Here is a 20088-nt window from a genome sequence, read left to right on the forward strand (position 1 = left end):
ATAAAAATAATTTATTATCTTCAATACCATTCATTCTTTACAACTCATAATTTACATACATACACAAATAATGGTATTTTAAATAAACTAATTAAACTAAAACATAAAACACAAACAAAACCTCAGGGAGCATCTTCCCTCCCGTTACCCTACAAAATACCTCTCCCCTATCTCCCGTCCCTAATCTATCCTCTTACAAATCTAAATGACACCCAGCCCTAAACCCCCTTCCACCTCTCCCGAGCAGCATGCTGCCCCCACTTCCTCTCCTCCCTCTTCATCCTCCCCCTCAAATCTCCTTCCACCCTCCTCACTATCCCTTCCACCCCCAATCTTTCCCTGTCTTCACCATGTTCTGCCTTGCTTCCCACAGCCCCGTTTAAAGAGACTCATGAGAAGCCAGAGCAGAAACCTGTCCCTATCCGTCCCTCTCGCTCTCCCTACACCCCTCTCTAACCTGGCCCACGTCAATACAAAATCCCCCTTTACCAAACCTAACAACACCCGTGCCCTAGCCCATACTACTCCGGCAAAGGCACAGTCCCAAAAGACATGGCGCACAGTCTCCTCCCTGCCACAAGAGGATCTTAGACAGGTGGGGGATTGCACCAAATTATACCGGTACAAGATGGAACGCCGGCAAACACTTATGAAGGCTCAACCAATTCAGGTCCTTGAGCCTGTTATCCAGACCCGCGCCTGCACTCCCTCCCAGACCACTTCCGAGATGCCCACTACAGGCGCCGGACTCCCTGCCTTTCTGACCTCCTCGTACAGGTGCCTGTGATCTAAACCTACTCGGGCAACTTCAACCTCAGGGTGCGCACGCAGCCACTTGGCCGCATGACCAAAGTGCCACGGCAGCTGTTCCGCCCGAGGACCCGTGTTAGACCACACCATTATGCTTCTCGCCTGATACGAGAAAAACACCCGCAGGAGGTAACCGGACGGGTGTATCACTGGCTGAGCAAGCTCCGTTAACAAGAAGGAAACAAAATTGAGTCCAGCTTGAGGGGAAATGTGGTACCCCTACCTCCCTCCCGATGGGACAGATCATGCGTGCCCTTGCGACCCACTCGCACCTGCCACTCCACATAAACTGAAACACAAGCCTCACTAGAGGCCTCCTCAGACAAGCCGGCAATGGGTAGATGTATGCCAAATACAAAAGAGACGGCAACACATCCACCTTTAGGACCAGGACTTTGCCCATAAAAAGACAAATACCTAGCTTTCCACATTGCTAGCTTCCTCTGTACCACTGCGATACGCATGTTCCAGTTTAGCGTCGCTGAGCCGGGAGGTCTCAAAATGGACCCCGAGAATCCTCAGGGCCCCCTCACAGAGTGATAACCCCCCAGGCACATCCGTTCTACCGCGCCATCTTCCGAAAAACTTGACTGAAGACTTTGCATGGTTCAGAACTGCTCCCGACGCTCGGGTGAAATCCCCAAAGATGGCAAGGGACCTTGTCAGGCACGAGTCCTTGCACAACAGCAAGGAAGTGTCGTCGGCGTACTGCGTCATCTTAACACGCAGCCCACCACTTCCAGGGATCAGCAAACCTTCCACCTCTGTGGCTGCCCTAATGGCAGCCCCCAGAGGCTCCATGTACAGAACGAAGAGGAGAGCCGAGAGTGGGCACCCCTGCCTGACCCCAGACGAGAGGTCAAAAACATCACCCAAGTGACTATTTACACTAACTCGGCACCCCGCTCCGACATATAATGTACGAATCCATCCTATAAACTTCTCCCCAAATCCTAATCGACCTAACACTCTGAATAAAAAGGATCTATTCACGCGATCGAAGGCTTTCGCCTGATCTAGCGCTGCTACCATTAAAGGCAGACCTCTATCTTCAACCCAAGCGATGGAGTCCCTGATTAACTGTAGGTTCCATCGAATAGAGCGGCCCTCTACCCCGCACGTCTGATCCTCATGAACGACGTAGGGAAGGGCTGTCTTGCAACCGGTCTGCTAAAACCTTTGCAAGTAGCTTGTAATCTACACACAGCATGGTCAACGGCCGCCAGTTGCCAAGGTCTGTTACTTCCCCTTCTTATATAAAAGTGACAGCACACCAACAGCCATTGATCCCCCGGGACCCCGTCTCAAGGATGGCCTTCAAGACTTCGAGGACCACTGGTCCAAGTATACCCCAAAACTTGAGATAAAACTCAGCCGGCAGCCCATCTATCCCAGGCACCTTCCCTTTTCCCATCCTCCTAAGAGCGCTCTCAACCTCTTCTAGTGAGATCTGGGCCTCCATCACTTCTCTAATGTCCTCCGGCAACCGCCTGGACAATTGTTCTAAAAACACATTTCCCTGCTCTACATCTATTTCCCTTTCCTTAAATAAACCTTGGAAATGATCAGTTGTCACCCTGACCATATCCTCTGGTTCTCTAACTATACTACCATTTTCTTCCCTAACACCATGCATTACCTTCCTACTCTGTCTTGCCCTAACCAACTTAAAGAACATAGCAGAACAAGTCTCATTATGTTCTAGAAAGCCACTATGCGCTCGCTCAAGGAAAGCTCGAGCCTTCCGCTCCTGCAACTCCCTGAGCTGCGCCTTTAGGGTTGCGGATCTCTCCCAGTCAAGCGACCCGCCGAGGTTGCCTGCCTCGTATTCGAGTTCAATTAACCTCTGGATACGATCCACCTCCCTCCTCTCCTCCCTTTTTTTCCTCTTGCAATACCCTATTATAAAAGCCCTAATCCTCACCTTAACTAATTCCCACCACTCTAACACCCCCTCGCACATGGACCGGAGGCCCTCAAGCCTCAAAAGAAACCATAAAACCCGTCAACAAAAGCCTGCTCCTCCAGCACATCCCGATCTAGCTTCCAGTACCCTCTACCAAAGAGGCAGACTGCAGACTGGGGTAGAAAAAACAGGCAACAGCCGCCCAGACAACTTACCCAAAGACCTGGGTACAAAAAAAATATAGTCGAGCCTCCGCTCAACCCCCTGGAGTTACGCCATGTAGGACCGTCCATTTTCGGAGTAGTGTGCAGACCACCATCTACCAGACCATGGCAAGCCATTAGCCTGGCAATGGCGCCCGCACTGCTATCCCCCTCTTCCTAAATCTGTATTAAAATCCCCCCTATCACTAATTTCCTATTTGTGACACACAGGGCGTCAGACAGTCCACCATCTCCCTTCTGTCTGCCACCACCTGTGGCCCATACACCACCACTAATCTAAATTTACAATCCCTTATCGTGACATCCACCCCTATAACCCTCCCCTGCATTACCACGAAAGAATCCTCCACTTTTACCTCCCTGTGCCCACACAAAATCCCTACCCCCGATGAGTGCACCCCCAACACCCCAAACCGACTCCCCTTGTCCCACTCCCTCTTAAACCTAATAACATCCCCTCCATCCCTCAGGTGAACCTCCTGTAAAAACAAAAATCAAACCCCACACCCTCCAAATAACTAAAAACCGCCCTCCTCTTAACAAAATCCCTTAAACCCCTTACATTTAAACTAACAAAAGTAAAATTAGACTCCATGAAAAATAAATACATGTAATACACTCAAATTCTAAACCCAGACAGAAAAAAACATAAAACAGGAGACTCACCCGATGCTCCCCTGCTCCATATCTACCGGTGAGAACACCATCCGTAATCCCGACATCCCCCTCTTCCTCCATCACACCCTCCCAGGATGCAGGAATAGTGTTTGGCTCCGGAGTGCCCTGCACCCTGGGTCTACCCCACAATCCTCCCCTCCCCAGTGTTGCAGCTGGTTTGGAAAAAAATTGGGGAGGCTGAGTCCCCAAACAAAAAAACTCCCCACCTCCTCTTGTACCCAGTCCTGAGTCTTGTTATGTGTGTCCCCACCCAACAGAAGTTGAGGGCCTGGGGAAACCAGCAGCAACCCAGAGGTTTCTCCCGCCCCCATCACTCTCTTGGCCATCCCTTCCCCCTCACTGTCGGCCAATCGCCCCCTCCTCTTCATACTCTTCTTTGGTGATGGCGGCAGTGAAGAGATACCACCCTCCCCCTGCCAGCTCCTCCACCATAACCCTCATCTCTTCCACCATGGCACTTTCCCCCAGTCCACTTTCTCTTCCACCGTCTCCTTCTCCACCACTCCTCCCTCGCTTTCTTCTCTCTCATGCTCCTCCACTCGGTTGCCTTCTTCCGCCGCTTTTTCTGGTTCTCCTACTCCCGTGCCTTCCGTTTCCTTCTCTCTTCCATCCGCCGCTTCTGGCTCCTCCTCCTTCCTTGTGGCCTTCCCCTCTGGACCTGATCTCTGGTCATGAGGCGTGCTTCCCTTCCCCTCCTCTTCTTCCCCCATCCCCCCGCTCCTGCTCCCCCCCAGCCGCAGACGCATATGACCTCTGACGGGCCGGGCACCCCCTCCACAGGTGTGCTGACGAGCCACACCCATGGCACGTCTTAGGCTTGTCACAATCCCTCGCCTCGTGATCCTCAGATGCACAAAATCTGCATTTTCTTGCACTGCATGAGGCGAATATGTGACCATAGGCCATACAGCGTCTGCAAAATGGGGGCTGACGTGCATAATACAACGTCCCCTGTCAGCCCCTAGGGAGAACATAGCAGGAGGATGGAGGTAGCCACCATGTCCCCTTGGGTCCTCTCTGAGGAGGGCCTGGAAGCCTCTCCTCCCATTCCAAAACCCAAGGAGTCTTTGAGGTGCCTTGCTGAGGAGACGTTATCCATGTATCTCCCCAGAAAAGCCCTCACCTCTTCGTCCTTAACGTAAGGGTTGTAAATGTTTACAGTTACAACCTAAAGTTATTCTTCGCCAGGCTTGTTATTTCGTAGTGGCACATCGGCCTCTCACCTCCCACTGCTCTTGCCCTTCTCAGGATATCATCGTGTTTTTCCTCTGTATATAGTGCAACGTCGTATGCTCCCTCCAACGAGTTGCCTTGGAAACAAAACACGTCCTTCACCGTCAGCTTTAGAATCCCCATCAATATTATCCTTCCAAAGGATTCCCGTCCTAAAGGCTCAAACTCCTTTTCCTTCCAAGCAAACCGAATCGTGTTGGCCAGCCCAATCCCAGGGACCGACCGTGTTGATGTATTTAGCACCATCTCCGCAAGGAGAATGGCGCTCGTTCTCTTCTCTTCCAAAACAATTGAAAAGAAAAAACCAAGTGACTGAGCCTATCTGGTGAAACTACACAGAGACAGGAACAATCACCCACAAAACCCAACACAAAACAGGCTACCTAAATATGGTTCCCAATCAGAGACAATGACTAACACCTGCCTCTGATTGAGAACCATATCAGGCCAAACATAGAAATAGACAAACCAGACACACAACATAGAATGCCCACCCAGCTCACGTCCTGACCAACACTAAAACACACACGAACGATGGTCAGAACGTGACTGACAGATTTTCACCTTGTCAGCTCAGGGATTCCAATCTTGCAACCGCACAGTTAACTAGTCCAACGCTCTAACCATTGCACTCCACGAGTAGCGTGCCTGTTACGCGAACTCAGTAGAAGCCAAGGTAAATTGCTAGCTAACATTAAACTTATCTTATAAAAAACAATCAATCATAATCACTAGTTATAACTACTAATCTAGTTTAGCAGGCACTATTAACCAGGTGAAATTGTGTCATTTCTCTTGAGTTCATTGCACGCAGAGTCAGGGTATATGCAACAGTTTGAGCTTCCTGGCTCATTGCGAACTAATTTCCCAGAATTGTACTTAATAATGACATACATTGAAGGTTGTGCAATGTAACAAGAATATTTAGACTTAGGGATGCCACCCGTTCGATAAAATACTGAACGGTTCCGTATTTCATTGAAATAATAAATGTTTTGTTTTCGAAATGATAGTTTCCGGATTCGATCATATTAATGACCAAAGGCTCGTATTTCTGTGTTATGTTATAATTAAGTCTGATTTGATAGAGCAGTCTGACTGAGCAGCAGCAGGCCCGTAATCATTCATTCAAACAGCACTTTTGTGCGTTTTGCCAGCAGCTCTTCGCAAGCACAGCGCTGTTTATGACTTCAAGCCTATCAGGAGAATGGCTGGTGTAACCAATGTGAAATGGCTATCTAGTTAGCTGGGTGTGCGCTAATACTGTTTCAAACGTCACTCGCTTTTAGATTTGGAGTAGTTATTCCCCTTGCTTTGCAAGGGCCACGGCTTTTGTGGAGCGATGGGTAACGATGCTGCGAGTGTGGCTGTTGTCGATGTGTTCCTGGTTTTAGCCCTGGTAGGGGCGAGGAGGGGGACGGAAGCTATACTGTTACACTGGCAAAACTATAGTGCCTATAAGAACATCCAATAGTCAAAGGTATAAGAAATACAAATGGTATAGAGAGAAATAGTCCTATAAATACTATATTAACTACAACCTAAAACCTCTTACCTTGGAATATTGAAGTCTCGTGTTAAAAGGAACCACCAACTTTCATATGTTCTGAGCAAGGAACTTAAACTTTAGCTTTCTTACATGGCACACATTTTTACATGGCACATATTACTTTCTTCTTTGTTTTTGCATTATTTAAACCAAATTGAACATGTTTCATTATTTATTTGACCCTAAATTGATTTTATTGATATTTTATATTAAGTTAAAATAAGTGTTAATTCAGTATTGTTGTAATTGTCATTATTACAAAAAAAATAAAAAATATCGGCCGATTAATCAGTAGTGGCTTTTTTGGCCCTCCAATAATCGGTATCGGTGTTGAAAAATCATAATCGGTCGACCTCTAGTTGAGACAGAGGAAAGGAGTGGCGTAATGGGTCTATGGGAGGTCACTTCAGGGTAAATGATGCTCGTGCATTCAGGTTTGATGTTGGTTTCTCAGGTGAAGAATGGCTTGGCAAAGTGTGTGGGTAGGCTATTGTATGTATACTGGTGTGTTTTTAGGGGGTGGGTGGGACAGGGTGTGGCATCAGAACAGATGTCTTAAGCAAAACGACATCTTCAAATCTGTCACAAAGCAAGTGCAACTTTCCTTTTTAGATTGCACCCACGGCACTAATTATAAAGTTCTTAATTTTGCATTTCAACTAGTTTTTTGAAGAGTTTGAAATCTGGAGAATGGTTAATTATGTCCATGTTTAACCAGAACCACAGATTCTAACTAATCCCAGTTTAATCAGTGTGGAACTGGATCTGATGTAGGCCGTCTTTTGTTCACATTGGCAGAGGAACTTGGCTTTCCCCCTACTGTGTTTGGGCTATCAGTGTTGGTCCATAATTAAAGATGGTTTGATCGGGAATTAGCAAGGACAACTTGCAATGCCTCAGCACACCATCTGAGAAACATGATTTGGAGAGAACCAACTGCAGAGAGAACACCTGCCATTCAGTGTCCTCACTGCTCTAGCATCAAAATAGATTTTTCACCAAGTGAGCTCCCCTTAGGCTTTTATATAAGTCAGGGAAGAAATGATTACTTGCATAAATATGTTCTAAAATCCCTAATGTTCAATATTTCCCTAAATGCCTTAGCTTATGAAACAAACTCATAATTCAAATTTGAGTGTCAGCTCATAACTCATAATTTTTCTTAGCTCTGGGCTAAGCACCAGGCTTCTTAATAAAGGCATACACTACAGCACTAGTGTGGCAGTTAGCCTAGTGGTTAGAGCGTTGGGCCAGTAACCGAAAGGTTGCTAGATCGAATCCCTGAGCTGACAAGGTAAACATCTGTTCCTAGGCCGTCATTGTAAATAAGAATTTGTTCTTAGCTGACTTGCCTAGTTAAATAAAAATAAATTTCAAAAAGTACTACTACAGTACTCTGTAAGCATAACTTACATATCATAAGTATGTTTTGTTTGCTTTGTTTTGTTGTTTTTCTAAGCCATTCCGTGGGTCGTGGGACATGTAGAGGTCCATTGTGATGCTAATTGAATGAGACGGGAGCAGTCAGGGGGCCAGTCCCCCCCTCCCTCAAAATCAAAAAATGTACTTATCAGGAGGAGTATCAGCCAAATCAAATCACATCTAATTGTATTAGTCACATGCGCCGAATACAACAGGTAGACCTTACAGTGAAATGCTTACTTATGAGACCCTAACCAACAATGCAGTTTAAAAAAATATGGATAAGAAATTAAAGATCAGGCTGTTGATTGTGGCCTGTGGAATGTTATCCCACTCCTCTTCAATGGCTGTGCGAAGTTGCTGAATATTGTCAGGAACTGGAACACTCCGTCGATCCAGAGCATCCCAAACGCAATGGGTGACATGTCTGGTGAGTATGCAGGCCATGGAAGAACTGGGACATTTTCAGCTTCCGGCAATTATTCCCCATCCTTGCATCGTGGGGCCATGCATTATCATGCTGAAACATGAGGTGATGTCGGAAAATTAATGGTACTACAATGGGCCTCAGGATCTCGTTATGGTATATCTGTGCTATCGATAAAATGCATTTGTGTTCATTGTCTGTAGCTTGTGCCTGCCCATACCATAACCCCACCGCCACCATCAGGCACTCTGTTCACAACTTTGATATCAGCAAACCGCTCGCCCACACAACGCCATATACGCTGTCTGCCATCTGCCCGGTGCAGTTGAAACCGGGATTCGTATGCAAAGAGCACACTTCTCCAGCGTGCCAGTGGTCATCGAAGGTAAGCATTGTCCTCAATGAAGTCGGTTACGACACTGAACTACAGTCAGGTCAAGACCCTGGTGAGGATGACGAGCACTCAGATGACCTTCCCCAAGATGGTTTCTGCAAAACAACAGTTTGTGCAAAAGATTTTTGGTTGTGGAAATCCACAGTTTCATCAGCTGTTCAGGTCGTCGGATGTGGAGGTCCTAGGCTGGCGTGGTTACATGTGGTCTGCAGTGGTGAGGCCGGCTGGACGTAGTGCCAAAATCTCAAAAACAACGTTGGTATAGAAATGAACATTGTAATTCTCTGGCAACAGCTCTGGTAGCCATTCCTGCAGTCAGCAAGCCAATTGTATGCTCCCTCAACCTGAGACATCTGTGGCCTTGTGTTGTATTACAGAACTGCACTATTTAAGAGTGGCTCGTTATTGTCCCCCAGCACAAGGTGCACCTGTGTAATGATCATACTGTTTAATCAGCTTCTTGATATGCCACACCTGTCAGGTGGATGGATTATCCTGGCAAAATATAAATGCTCAATGACAGGGATATAAACAAATTTGTGCACAAAATTTGAGGAGAATAAGCTTTTTGTGCATATGGAATATTTAGGGATCTTTTATTTCAGCTCATGTTGCATTTATATTTTTGTTCAGTAAATTTCAAATTTCTTAAAATGTCCAGGCCTGCAAGAAGAAATTATAGACTCAAATGGACACAGGGAGGAGTTGACTTAGGATGACCCTGTTGCACCCTTAAACTATTTCTCAGTCCGATGTTCCATCTATGACATTTGAGAGGCAATTGTGAATATTGTCACAATTAGACTGTGGAATTGTTGTTTCTCTTCCTATCTAACTACGGCATGCTGTGATAACTGAACATTCATTCTCACTGTGGTACAGTATGTGCTTGTAATTCTCTGAAAGGATTTTGGCTACTTGATTAATGATGTTTGTCCAAACTTACAATAAGCATTTGGAAATAGTGTTGTGATGGACTGTTTGATAAGATAGAATAATGGTCCAGTTTGATGCAAAAGCTGCATGCATACTGTTGTTGCATCTGTGGAAGATGATTTATGCCATGTTACAGGGCTTTCATCTTGTTTGTTGTTATTCTCTAAATGCTTTCGACCTGAAGAAAATCACATAGCAAAGAGTGGAGCGAAGGAAGGAAAATGCCGGAATGCCAGTACCAGAAATGGAATGTAACGAGTGAGAGAAAGAGGAGGAGTAGAGGGTAAAGGGAGTTTTACAGTACAAATCAAGTTAGTCTCAATCAATGCAGCTGATTTACTTCAGCACCAGTGAGCTCTACTTATAAAGGTAGCTACTGCTGTTATTCCTAAGCATTACTGTTGCTTACACTGCTACAGCAGGGGCTGCTGTCATGGCTGGCACAATTATTGTATTATGGATGAAAACCATAAAAATAAAATAGCCATCTTAACAGTTTTTGGGGGGGGTGGAATGAACAGCTGACTGAAGACAGGACAGCAGCAGTGTCACGTCATCTGGTTTGATGGCAAACAGTTGTGACGCTGCAGCAGCCCAGTTAGTCTCTCTCAGCAGTGTAAACATTACAGTCACATACAGTATGGTGTCCGCCCCTAGAATGTTGCCCAGTCTGGGTAAAGGCAAAGACCACTGAGAGAGACTCACTGGGCTGCTGCAGAGCTAAAACTGTTTGCCATCAAACCAGATTACATGACTCTGGTCTGACACTGCTGCTGTGTGATTGGTCCGAGCAGCCAGGGGCCGAGGGAGGTGAAAAGGGCCGCCAGCAAGTTTGAGGTTTTGATCATTTTTATTATGCGTTTCCGTAATTTCATGCTGACTAATGGATTGGTAGTGGTGGAAGGATGTACCGATAAAGGCACAGTAGATTAGGTGATGGGTGATTATACTGTACATACACAGTCAAATTAATTTATTCAGGAAGGGAGGTGATTTCAGAAATGTCTTTTACAGTAAGGGTCAGTATTCCCACAATTACTGTACGATCAAATCATGATGACACAGCAGGCATCTAGGCAGTTACCTGATAAATCAATCTCCCCTCTAAAGTAATTATTTTCCCAAGAGGCTGTGAAGAGTGAAATGGATAGACCCAGCATTGGTTTTGTGGAGTCAGAGTTGTGTCCTTGAACTCTGTTATTCTGTGTCCTCCTGTAGGCCTCATGGCAAGTTTCTTGACTCAAAGCAAAAGACAATTTACAGAGTGCTATGACATAGCTCCCAAACCTTCCATTGTGGCTCGTCATTCACCAACCTATCCTAAACGCAACTGACTTTGAGGTTTGAACAGTAAATTGTTAAAAGTTTCTCCCCCCAGTATAGACTAACCATTGATCAAATAGTAACGTTAGTAGGTTGGGTTGTGCTTAGGAAAATGTGACATTTAGAAGTCATCAGTGATGCAGTAGTAGTCTCTCTAGAGTCCAGACTGGTTGCATCCCATAATGTGCCAATGTGGTCTGGGATTTCAGAGAATAATACAGTAGTTGAAGGAAGCCACTGAGGCAGAGCGTTAAAAGACTCTTGTCAGGATCAAAGTGAAATGACTCGGGTGTGTTCCTGAAATACCTTGTGGTCTTTGAAAGGGTCTGTAACCTGGAGCTCCGGGCCTGATGATGACTCTCCTCCGGGCAGATTCATCCTCTAGTCTACACCATCCTTAACTGGACTTAGAGAGGCTCTGAACTCTGAATCACGTCCTCATTGTGTCAGTCTGAATCTCACACACGCTCCTGGTGATGAGCTGAGTGGAGCATTCGGCTGTCTCAACCCAAACCCACAGAGGCAGAGCCAGGAATAACTGCAGCAACCGCTGTTGACTGTATGTCTACTCTGTTTTACAATCACATGGTCCAAACGTTCAGGTCTTCATCCAATCTGTAGGATAGTCAAATTGCCAGTTCAGTGGCACTTTGTCAAAATCCAGAGAGGGACTGAGCCTTTTCGTTCATCCTTTCACTTAGCATCATCGTGCTATTTATAAATGATTCTATTTAGTCTATTTTGTAGGGCCACTGTAGTCACTCAAGACTATGTAGTGGTGGACTCTTGCATTTCAGTGACAGACAAGTGTGATTTGGATTAGGAGGTTCATATGCACAGTAATGCTGAAGTAAGTTATTTGCATCAATGAGTGACTGAGATGGGGTGCTTCAGTACCGCTTTGTAATTATTTGTCAGTTTTAGATATTGTTTATATCTAATTTCATGGAAAATGATCTTACTTCCAATAGATGGGGTTTTGGAAAGAGGCTTTCAGACAACAAAGGCCTACTAAGGACGAGCACTTAGTGAATGTTTGCCATGGGATTTGAAATATGGGACTATTATCTCTAGGTACTTTGTTCTTTTTCAAAGAAATAACTTAATGGTGATCTAGCTTTTAATTCAACAGTATCAGAACAGGACTTATGCAGTAGCCTAAAGTCCTGCTCTGATACGTCATTCAATTGAGCTAATAAGTAACACTGACATTTGAAACCCAACCTTAGGGAATGGCACTGCACAGTTACCCTTTCCAAATCCTTTCTTTTCTTGATGTGCAATTAGTGTAATAGCCTCTCATATGAAGAAACAGTGTATGAAAAGAGTAGGCTAGTAAGAATTCCTCTTGCAGTATATGCCTACAGTGGTGCCCAAAATCTCCTCAATCATTCTGCCAATAATGATTCAATGGACAAGTGTCAGGGTGTCACAAATGCTTACAAACATCTTGCATTAACTAAACATCTCTCCCATCCTTCTTGTGCTCTTCTACCCTAGCTCCATCCCTCTCATGTTTCCTCTATTGACTCCTCCCCTGGAGATGTTATGTGACTGAGGAAATATTTTCTCACAAATTAACATTTGTTGGAGCAGACTGGGACTGTAGTATTGTCGTTTAAATGCCAAATTTGTGTATCTTCCGGTGTTTAGTTGCACATCAGCATGGGTCTTAGTTTCTTAGCAGTGAGCCAGTTTGTTTCCTTCTCTGATGTGTCCACCTGGGGCCTGAGGCTGGCGCTGGGATGTAAATAATGTACTGTATGAGTTCTGTTGTTCTGTCATAGTCTGTGTGGAGGAACATTTCAGCTCTGCTGGATACTCTTTCCAAGGACTCTGTTCTTGAAAAGAAGAACTCTGAGGAAAGGAGATGTATTGTAAGACATGAGCAATCAGGAGAAAAAAGAAAGCACCTTTGTGAAATGTCATCAATCTCTATAAAGTCAAGGTGTGTGAATCGTTTGTATGTCCCAATACACAGCTAAATGGACTGTTGGTGAGTGAGTGCTGTCCCTATTGGTTGCCGTCTTTATTGGGCTACTATCTATGTAGCCTAATAGCTTAGTAATAAATACGGTATTGATCAAGTCAAATAAGCTAAAATATTTCCTACTACTGGAAGCTGCAAAATAGTTATCCCAGTAGAATAAGATCTTCCCTAGGGTTGTGTGAGAAAGTTTCAGACTTTCAGACAAACCTTCACGTGTGCCTAGAGTCGAAGCCCATGTGACCCTTGCTGAAATGTGGGTAATATTACTGATGGCACAGCTGATTGCAGCACAACACAAGGTTATTTTATATCGCTACATCTCCCCCCCAGTTATCTGCCCGCCCACTGCCTCCTTATTAAAGTGGATTAAAAAGCACTGCTGTCAGCTCGCCTGCCGTGATATGCTGTGACTCTGTGTTGCCTGGGGGAAAGACAGCCAGCGCTCAAAGTTGAATCTCTCAGCCTCCCAGTCAGAGCATGCCTAACATCAGTAGGTGTCTAATCTATAATGCATTCCTACAGGGGAGTTGGCCCACCACTTGGTTAGGGGGTGTGACGCCTATGCTTTACTGCTGTTTAAACATGAATGGGCCCTCTGTGACTGAGTCTAAATGCCAGGTTTAACCTCCTGGGGAGAGTGTCCTCTGCCAACTCACTGTGTTGATATCAGGCTGAGATTCTAGTGTGAAGAGCACAGACTCATGATGACACCAATCTGAGATAGCCGGGCCCTCCTGTAACAGTAAACACAGACAACTTGTTAAGAAGTTGCCTATGAAGTTGTGAAGGTCGTACAAAAAGAGTTTGTTCTCCATTTTGAGACACACAGAGCTCAGCTGTTGAAAATCCACTTGACTTACACACAGAGGACATTGCAGAGTACAGGGCTGATAACACTGTATAAACTGCATCCCCCTGACTGCTTTTATTCAGTGTGCTGATGATATGTGAACCATAGCCTACACATTATTCCATCCTCTCACCTTTTCAAATGTGGCCCAATGGAGGGAAGATGGTGAGTCAGAGCATTCATTAACATTTTGGATTTAGTTATTTTTCCCACCCTTCCCCCCTCTGGGGTGATATAAAGGAGATGATGCAGTTATGCACTGGAGGGATGTTGCTGATTAGCCTAAATCCTGTGCCGAGTCAGCTGCTTTATGACTCACAGCCCTCAGCACCTCATGCTTTGTTTTGGCACTCTTCATCTGCTAGCAGCAAATTGACATGAATCAACCTGTGATCTGGTGTACTTATGTATGTACACATCAATCTTTCTTGGTGGTCAGTCACCCACAGTGAACCCTATGTAGTTTAGCTGTCTGAGGTCGGCCTACTCTACTGTACTATGTTTCTATGGTCTGTAGTTTTAGCCTGGCCTGTCTCGTAGATTTCAGAGAAAATATAGCCATGTTTTTGATGAGCTAATACATCTCAACAGTAAGTTTTCTTTTCTCTTTTGTCTGTTATTTCCCACACATTCAATGCACTGCTACAAAGTAATAGGGAGTAAGGCTGCTTCATATCTGTTGAGGAATGGGAAGTCAGGAGGACTGTTTGGATAATTTGTTGAGCAGACCACAGCTTTTATTTTTGCCATCAAGGACACAGAAAAATAAACGGTTTTTCTTTTGTTCTGTGGTGCAGTCATTTGCATCTCCAGAATAGGCCTAAACGTCTGTGAAGTGACACGTATGTGCTGAGAAGTGCAATAGTAAACAAAAAATATTGTTCTGATCTTGAATTAAATTGATAATGCCTCATTTCATGCGATTTTTCAAATTTTCTGAAACTAATAGTTGTATTTTCAGAATGCAATTAGTGGTAGCCTAATGGTGTGTATAATTAATCACATGCAGGAACTCCCCGAATTGGGGGCCACAATTGCACCCTTCTCTAGAAAGCTAGCTAATTTAGAAACATGGGATTGTCTTTTTCTTTCCTTTTTAACATTACAAGTAACAATGGAAATCGACAACTGTCTCCATCTGTTTCTTTCTTGTAAGTATTTTCGCATCCTAGAGTCTGAGACCTTGTGGTAATCTGTGGTAGAGAAGAAGAATGTAATGACCATTTAGCATAGACACTTTACATTACCCCTAGTTATCATAAATCATGACTTCTATAGTTTAGGTATATAGCTAGCTAAGCATAGCTAGATAGTTGTTGTGTTATTCAGCTAACAATAATAGTGATTGTGTTGACACAGCTAGCTCGTTAACATCCTGGGTATGTCTCACTTAATACCCTTGGGGTATGGATACCCTGAGAACAAGGTTCAGGGAATATAAGACCATCCACCCCAGCTAACGTTACTGTAGTTAGATAGCTAGCGAGTAACGACCATAGCATATTTTCCAGCTTTAGGTAGCTAGCTAGTCAACGTGAGGAAACTAGCTACGTAGCGTGCTAGCTAATACCAAAAAAACGAAACAGATTGCATGGCAAGTCTTTTCTGTAGATGGTAACTAGCTAGCCTAGTTGGAACCCCCAACAAAAATGCCAACTAGCGTTAGCCAACTAGCTGGCTAGAGTTAGCTTGCCAACGCTAGCTAACTACCTATGCAAATCGTCCAGCAGAATTCATGTATCCAATAAAGAAAAACATATTGCATGTGAAACATACTTTCTCTCTCTTGTGTTGATGTTTTTGACCTACAACACGGTTTCTTTCGCGGCAATCTTTCAGGTCTGGATTTTGCACACTGACTTTGACCCTGTTCTTTGCACACATGATGTCAGAGTGGTAGCCTAATAGTGTGTATAATTCAACACAGGGAGTAATTACTCCCACCATCCTGATAATAGGTAGAAAAATAAAAGCTTTATCTACAACATCAGGCCAAACTTCTCTCATAGTAATTCCATAAAGTTATTAAATTATATTTAAAAAATGTTAGAAAGGTGCAATTAATACTTTTAGAAGATGGAATAAATTGCTGAAGGTCTCTTCAGGATAGGATTTGGGATCCCATTAGAGTAAATGTCATTAACACTAAAATTATCTTGAAGTAAATTTGGATGTGATCCTAAGTTATGTAATCAAAAAGGTAGGCCTAAATAAGAGTTAAGAAATTATCTGTCAGCATTTTCACCTCAATATAGACCTATCTGGGATATCTCAAGGCTGGTTGTGTCACAAACACAACCTCAACATTGCCACTGTGCCACATCAACCTATTGGCACTGCATTTCTTAATTTAAGCATTTGTTGAAACAATTACTACTTTTTTCTATTGACAATGTTACACAACATCGTCTATGAACTTGGGCAAATGGGGGAGGAATGTTATCTAACTGTGCAAACAATAATCAGAGTAATTGATGAGTTGAAAAAGTTAAATTAAATATATTTATATGTGTTCTTGTTTTCCAGTACACTCGGGTGTGGATCCCAGACCCAGAGGATGTGTGGAGAGCTGCAGAGATCATCAAAGATTACACGGAGGGAGAGCCCATCCTGTACCTCAAACTTGAAGATGAAACGGTAATATACTACCCACTGGATCAGGCCACAGTTATTAAATCCCATATCCTTTTTTGGATAATATAGCCTTTGCCTCAAGACTCAATATGCTTTGGTCTATTTTGCTGTGCTGTTGTACATTTTGCGTTTTACATCATGCTGTATTAAAGCAGTTAATGTGTGTGTGTGTGCACCCAGACACATTCATAAACTTAAGTGCCATAAATCATTAATTGTGTTTTTTAAGGGAAAACTGCAGACTTTGAGAGTAAAATATACAGCATTTAAATTACAGTGCACTGTGTCAAGAGTCATTTGAATACATAAGCATAAGATGAGATTTTCATATCACCTCATGTAGCAGCAGTATATTCCCCTACATACATACTTATGATCACAATTCCTATTTAATACTCCTCGCAGGGTGGGATTGTCTGGTATGATTCATACACACCTAGATGCCGTCATCCTTTAACATCAATAAGCTGTGTGGATTGTAATATTCTTATGGATGGTGCTGCAATATGATTTAAACTGATAAAGGGAAAAGGGTCTTACCCTTACAACAGGTACACGTGCAAACACTTGGCTGGAATATTTTTTTGTGACATTTTTGCTTGAACATCTGTCCCAGCCGTTGGAATACCGCATCGGACCCAAAGACAACGCTCTTCCCTTCCTCCGGAACCCTGATATCCTGGTGGGGGAGAATGACCTCACAGCTCTCAGCTACCTGCACGAGCCTGCTGTCCTGCACAACCTCAAAGTGCGCTTCACCGAGTCCAATCACATCTACACATACTGTGGTAAGTCTCTATACCACCTCTCTAAACAGGCAACATACGATGGGGTGAATCTACATACGATGGGGTGAATCTACACTACCGTTCAGAAGTTTGGGGTCACTGAGAAATGTCCTTGTTTTTGAAAGAAAAACACATTTTTTGTCCATTTAAAATAACATTAAATTGGTCAGAAATACAGTGTAGACATTGTTAATGTTGTAAATGACTATTGTAGCTGGAAACGGCAGATTTTTAATGGAATATCTACAGAGGCCCATTATCAGCAACCATCACTCCTGTGTTCCAATAGCACATTGTGTAAGCTAATCTAAGTTTATAATTTGAAAAGGCTAATTGATCATTAGAAAGCCCTTTTGCAATTATGTTAGTACAGCTGAAAACTGTTGTTCTGATTAAAGAAGCAATAAAACTGGCCTTCTTTAGACTAGTTGAGTATCTGGAGCATCAGCATACTTTCTTCTGAAACTCGTCAGTCTATTCTTGTTCTGAGAAATGAAGGCTATTTCATGCGAGAAATTGCCAAGAAACTGAAGATCTCGTACAACGCTGTGTACTACTCCCTTCGCAGAACAGCAGAAACTGGCTCTAACGAGAATAGAAAGAGGAGTGGGAGGCCCCGGTGAACAACTGAGCAAGAGGACAAGTATATTAGTGTCTAATTTGAGAAACAGACGCCTCACAAGTCCTCAACTGGCAGCTTCATTAAATAGTACCTGCAAAATACCAGTCTCAACGTCAACAGTGAAGAGGTGACTCCGGGATGCTGGCCTTCTAGGCAGAGGTGCAAAGAAAAAGTCATATCTCAGACTGGCCAATAAAAATTAAATATTAAGATGGGCAAAAGAACACAGACACTGGACAGAGGAAGATTGGAAAAAAGTGTTATGGACAGACGAATCTAAGTTTGAGGTGTTCGGATCACAAAGAAGAACATTCGTGAGATGCAGAAAAAAAAAAGATGCTGGAGGAGTGCTTGATGCCATCTGTCAATCATGGTGGAGGCAATGTGACGGTCTGGGGGTGCTTTGGTGGTGATAAAGTGGGGGATTTGTTACAGGGTAAAAGGGTTCTTGGAAAAAAGGAAGGCTACCACTCCATTTTGCCGCACCATGCCATACCCTGTGGATGGCGCTTAATTGGAGACAATTTCCTCCTACAACAAGACAATGACCCAAAGCACAGCTCCAAACTATGCAAGAACTATTTAGGGAAGAAGCAGTCAGCTGGTATTCTGTCTATAATGGAGTGGCCAGCACAGTCACCGGATCTCAACCCTATTGAGCTGTGGGAGCAGCTTGACCGTATGGTACGTAAGAAGTGCCCATCAAGCCAATCCAACTTGTGGGAGGTGCTTAAGGAAGCATGGGGAGAAATCTCTTCAGATGACCTCAACTAATTGACAACTAGAATGCCAAAGGTCTGCAAGGCTGTAATTGCTGCAAATGGAGGATTATTTGACGAAAGCAAAGTTTGAAGGATTACTATTTCAATTACACAATTACTATTTCAATTAAAAATCATTATTTATAACCTTGTCAACGTCTTGATTATAGTTCCTATTCATTTTGCAACAAATTTCATGTATGTTTACATGGAAAACAAGGACATTTCTAAGTGACCCCCAAACTTTTGAACGGTAGTGTACATATGATGGGGTGAATCGATCCAAGTCTTCAAATCTTATCTTGCCATTTATTACACTGACATCAATTAGATTTATCCAATGTGGCCTGGGTTGCTTCTCTTCCAAAATCCCTTGGCCTGACCTTTTGCTACAAAGTTTACTAGTGTAGCTGGTCTATTATACACCATGTAGGATTGAGGCTTTTATTGACCTTACTGGTTGACTTGTCCCAACTTTTACAAACCTGTCCTCCCAATCCCCAATCAACTAGGGTTCCATTAACTAAAGCAAGCGATGCTTGCTCTGTAGCCATGTGTGGAATTCATCCTAAACAAAGCAGACAAAAGGTAATGAGCAAAGACAATCTGTTGAGTATACCCTGGCCATAGATATCACAACCATCTTTTATTAGGGAGATCTGTCCCCATAGTAACCCTGCCAGTGCAAACCTTCTACATTCCTCAGGCCATCTGGATGTTGTGATATGGTTTATTTATTTATTTTTAATTTTACTTAACTAGGCAAGTCAGTTAAGAACAAATTCTTATTTTCAATGATGGCCTAGGAACAGTGGGTTAACTGCCTGTTCAGGGGCAGAACGACAGATTTATCTTATCAGCTCGGGGGTTTGAACTTGCAACCTTCCGGTTCCTAGTCCAACGTTCTAACCACCCTGCCGCCCCATGTAGTATTTACCTATCAAAGGTTGTAGTTAAAACGACTAAGGGATGTTATCAATGTGGTTTTAATTACAATAGTATTTTGTTCTGTACGTACAGTATGATAGGATTAATAAGAAGATTCGTTTATCACAGGACAAACAGAGATGAGTATTTTTGCTTTATCCCAACCCCCGGAGACACACAAATACACACACCCACATGGATATATGAGATATATTACTAAATATAGGATTAAGTAACTACCGGTTACAGTATCACTGTGAGATCTAGTGATTTTAGAGAGTTGAATGTTTTACTTGACTGGCTCTATTGTCCTCTCTGTCCTCCCTTCCCTCACTCCATCTTCCCTCCAAAGGCATTGTGCTGGTGGCCATCAACCCCTACGAGCAGCTGCAGATCTATGGAGAGGAGGTCATCAATGCCTACAGTGGGCAGAACATGGGAGACATGGACCCACACATCTTTGCTGTTGCTGAGGAGGCATACAAGCAGATGGCCAGGTGCTGTATGAGCCTCTGGGTACAGCTAATTGGTTATAACCCAGGATCGGGATTCTGTTACTGTATCAGACCTGGTACAGTTGCCAGTTTCATAAGCACATTTTATGTATTAGTCTG

The 20088-nt window shown here is 43.8% G+C and overlaps 1 protein-coding gene and 1 long non-coding RNA gene across 3 annotated transcripts in view; one reads left to right on the forward strand and one right to left on the reverse strand.

Annotated features, from left to right (window-relative positions):
- Positions 1 to 20088, forward strand: part of LOC115105868 (unconventional myosin-Vb-like) — a 92644-nt gene that overhangs the window by 11230 nt on the left and 61326 nt on the right. For both annotated transcript variants that reach the window (XM_029628323.2, XM_029628322.2), the window contains exons 2-4: positions 16269 to 16379; positions 16993 to 17164; positions 19827 to 19971. In XM_029628323.2, the coding sequence (XP_029484183.1) occupies positions 16269 to 16379; positions 16993 to 17164; positions 19827 to 19971 (428 nt within the window). The remainder of the gene's footprint in view (positions 1 to 16268; positions 16380 to 16992; positions 17165 to 19826; positions 19972 to 20088) is intronic.
- On the reverse strand, positions 11774 to 15619 carry LOC115105869 (uncharacterized). Its single transcript, XR_003859935.2, has 3 exons — positions 15519 to 15619; positions 13549 to 13626; positions 11774 to 12759 (listed from the first exon to the last, which is right to left on the reverse strand). It is a non-coding gene; the product is annotated as an uncharacterized LOC115105869 (long non-coding RNA).

The sequence above is a fragment of the Oncorhynchus nerka genome, linkage group LG22 (assembly GCF_034236695.1).
Source record: "Oncorhynchus nerka isolate Pitt River linkage group LG22, Oner_Uvic_2.0, whole genome shotgun sequence".
In the NCBI taxonomy this organism is placed as follows: Eukaryota; Metazoa; Chordata; class Actinopteri; order Salmoniformes; family Salmonidae; genus Oncorhynchus; species Oncorhynchus nerka.